The sequence below is a fragment of the Ceratina calcarata genome, unplaced genomic scaffold (genome assembly GCF_001652005.2).
Source record: "Ceratina calcarata isolate Rehan_Ccalc_2016 unplaced genomic scaffold, ASM165200v1 scaffold175.2, whole genome shotgun sequence".
In the NCBI taxonomy this organism is placed as follows: Eukaryota; Metazoa; Arthropoda; class Insecta; order Hymenoptera; family Apidae; genus Ceratina; species Ceratina calcarata.
In genome coordinates, this window is record NW_017138889.1 from 77,623 (window position 1) to 80,598 (window position 2,976).

Sequence of the window (2,976 nt, forward strand, 5' to 3'; positions counted from 1 at the left end):
TTATTATTGCTGTTATAATTGTCGTCGTAGACGATAGACGAGGCCGTAGTCGACTGATAAGGCACGCTTCCACGTTGAATGTTATTATAATTCCTTTGGAAGTTCGTGTAATCGTTCGGCTGGTAATTGGTGCTTGGCTGCAGGGTCGTCGATTGAACGAACTGACCATTGTTGTTATTATAATTCTGATTATAACTCTTGTACGTAGTCGGTTTCAAGGTGCTGCTGCTCTGGCTGAATCCATTATTCTGCTGATTGTAATTGTTCCCGTTGTTATAAGCATTGTAAACGGTGGTCTTACTAGTCGTACTGACCGATTGATAATTGTTGTAATTGTTCTGGTAATTCGTGCTGGGTCTGTACGTCGACGACGGTGTGTTGTACCTATTCCCGTTCGGATTCCGGTTGAAATTCTCCTGCGGCCTCGCAGTGGAAGTCGAAGACACGAACCCGTTTCTCTGATTATAATTGTTACCACTGTAGAATCCTGTGTACGTGTTCTGATTAGCAGCCGGGGCAGCTGGCGCAGACGTGCTCGATACAGGCGCGTTGTAATCGTTGCTGCTGTAATTAAACTGTTGCTTCCTGCTCGACTTCCTCACTCCCGACTTCTTTTTCTCTTGAACGAACTCTTCTTTATACGTCTTCTCGGTCTCGTAATCCTCGTCCTTGCCGTTTCTGTTGTTGTAAAAATTACCGCTGCTGCTGCCTCTCAGATCCTTGCTACCAGAGTAACTGTTGCTCGATGACACTCGGTTTAAAGTGTTCGCTGAGGAGCGAACCGGGTCGCTCGACTCTGATCGTTGCAGGTGATCCTGAGGCTCGGCGTCACTGCGTATACTGTCGTAGTGCAACGATTCGAGACCTGATCCTATTCGGTACAGGTCGAAGTTGTCGCTGGCGTAATAAAGGGTGGCTGCTTCGCAGTCGACGTCGTACCAGTCCGCGCAAGTCTGGCTCTCCTGGTCGAACGCCGTGTCGTTGGGACACAAGAATCTGTAGAAATTAAATAAGAATAGTACTTTGTGCACCAAGGGCCGAAAATGGGTCTTTCCGGGCGAGGTTGATGTTTGAGCACGAGTGGCAGTCGAGGGCGCCACAGGCGTCCAAGATGAACACGAGCTGCTCAGAACATCATCCGAGCCTGGAAAGGTCCATTCGGTCCGTGTCGCACACAATATTTTTCATAAAAAGGGCATAAAAAAGACCATCTTTCGTCGCCTACAAAGCGGATTGAAAATAGAGTTTTCCCGCCCTAGGGCGGTAAAATCCATTTTACAGCCCTAGAGCGGTAAAATCGAGCTTACGCCGGGCGGTAAAATCCATTTTCCCGCCCTAGGGATTTCGGCCCTTGGCGCCCAAAGTGGATTTTACCGCCCTAGGGCGGGAAAACTCTATTTTCGGTCCACTTTATAGGCGCCGAAAATGGTCTTTTTCGGCCTCGTGTTATGAAAAATGATTAAACGTTTTGCAATAATTAGAAGTAGGCGGTAAGAATATAATTTTTCTATAAATCCGACTATCGACAAGATCGATGAATCGTGGGTGGTAAAAATGCAATTGTCGACCCACTTGTAATCTTGGACGGTACCGGCCACGGACACGCAGACGTGAAACACTTGGCAGTCGGTCTCTGGGTCGGCGTAATAGCTTCCTACGATCTTGTTGCGACAAGTGAACGAAGTTTCCGGCATGTACTGTTGGGAGTATCTCGGCGGTGGTCGCTGCAGCCCCAGGACGCAAGCCCCGAGCGCAATCACTGTAACAAAACGTGAGCTCGTGATCGAGAAAAAATCACTTTCGCTTCCCCCAATTAATTTCATCCGCGAGAATGCAAGAGCGTAGTCTTTTTTACCACACGCGCGAAAGAGCGTGACCACTCTTCTTCTTATTCTTCGAGAATGATTTTTCACGAAGAAGAGATTCTTCAATAGGTTTCAATTTGGTGAACGTACCCCATAGGACAGATACGAGTCTCCCGAATGATTCCATCTTCGCGTTCTTTTCTTCTGTGTTGGATCAAGAGTGCACTGGTAGTTGGATTCGACACTCCCGCGTCGCGTTGCCTTCGCGATTGAGATTCTTAGAGGCGACTGCGGCTCGAACGGCTCGACCGAGAAGAGGATGCCCATCGGGGAGCACCTCTTCTGGGAGGATGCCTCTGGGCCCTAACACTACCAGAGGTAGGGGACTACCGAGAGAAGGCACGCGTGTTCAGAAGGGGGCAGAGGACGTAACGCTCTCCGTGTTCGTTACGTCACCTCTCTTGCTTGCTCGATCACCGAAGGCAGATGCTACCATGCCACTGCACGGAGAAACTATCGGCAACACTTTCTTATTTCAATCAGAATATATTTTCGTCGGAAATATCCAGAGCAACATGCAAATGGTACACGACTTTAGGTTCATAGTTTTCATAAGGTAATTTGTTTAGCTTTCAGCTTCTGCACTCAATTTTATTGACTCATAAACTGCATTTGATTTTTTAATTAATATTCTTATATGTATTTTAGGCTCGTTCTTATTTACGGATGGTTTTGAATAATTCAATCTTTTCCATTTCTACTGTTGGTCTGCTGTATTAAAAATTGGTACTAACCTCGGAACCGACGACACGGAGTCGCCCCGTGGCCTTTGCCGCTCGAAAAGTCGCATCCAGGGAGTGCTGTGTCGCATTCCACAGAGCCGATTTCTCGAACCGCGACTTAGGAGGTTGTACTTAGGTTTTAAAACTACCGAGAAGGGTTTAATAATAGCCGTGAGGACACGGGGAAATCGAAAGGAAGAACGGAGGCGGCTGAAGATCGAGGTCGTACCTCGACAATCGGAATTTCGCAACTGCCCCCTCGCATTCTGTTTACCCTGCGTGAAGGGGACATACTTCCGGTACACATCGTCCGCAAAACAGTGCGTGGGAATGCGGCTAAGAATTTTTCGGATTCCGTTGTGCAACCGAACAAAATTATTAATAGTTTC

At 47.6% G+C, this 2,976-nt stretch overlaps 1 protein-coding gene across 1 annotated transcript in view; it reads right to left on the minus strand.

The window, feature by feature from the left end:
- The window catches only part of LOC108632796 (GATA zinc finger domain-containing protein 14), a 4,714-nt gene extending 2,610 nt beyond the window's left edge, over positions 1-2,104 (minus strand). The window contains exons 1-3 of the mRNA XM_018037591.2: positions 1,956-2,104; positions 1,573-1,759; positions 1-996 (exon numbers count right to left, since the gene is read on the minus strand). Coding sequence (XP_017893080.1) covers positions 1-996; positions 1,573-1,759; positions 1,956-1,992 — 1,220 coding nt within the window. The 5' untranslated portion in view covers positions 1,993-2,104. The remainder of the gene's footprint in view (positions 997-1,572; positions 1,760-1,955) is intronic.
- Between the last annotated feature and the right edge of the window lie 872 nt (positions 2,105-2,976).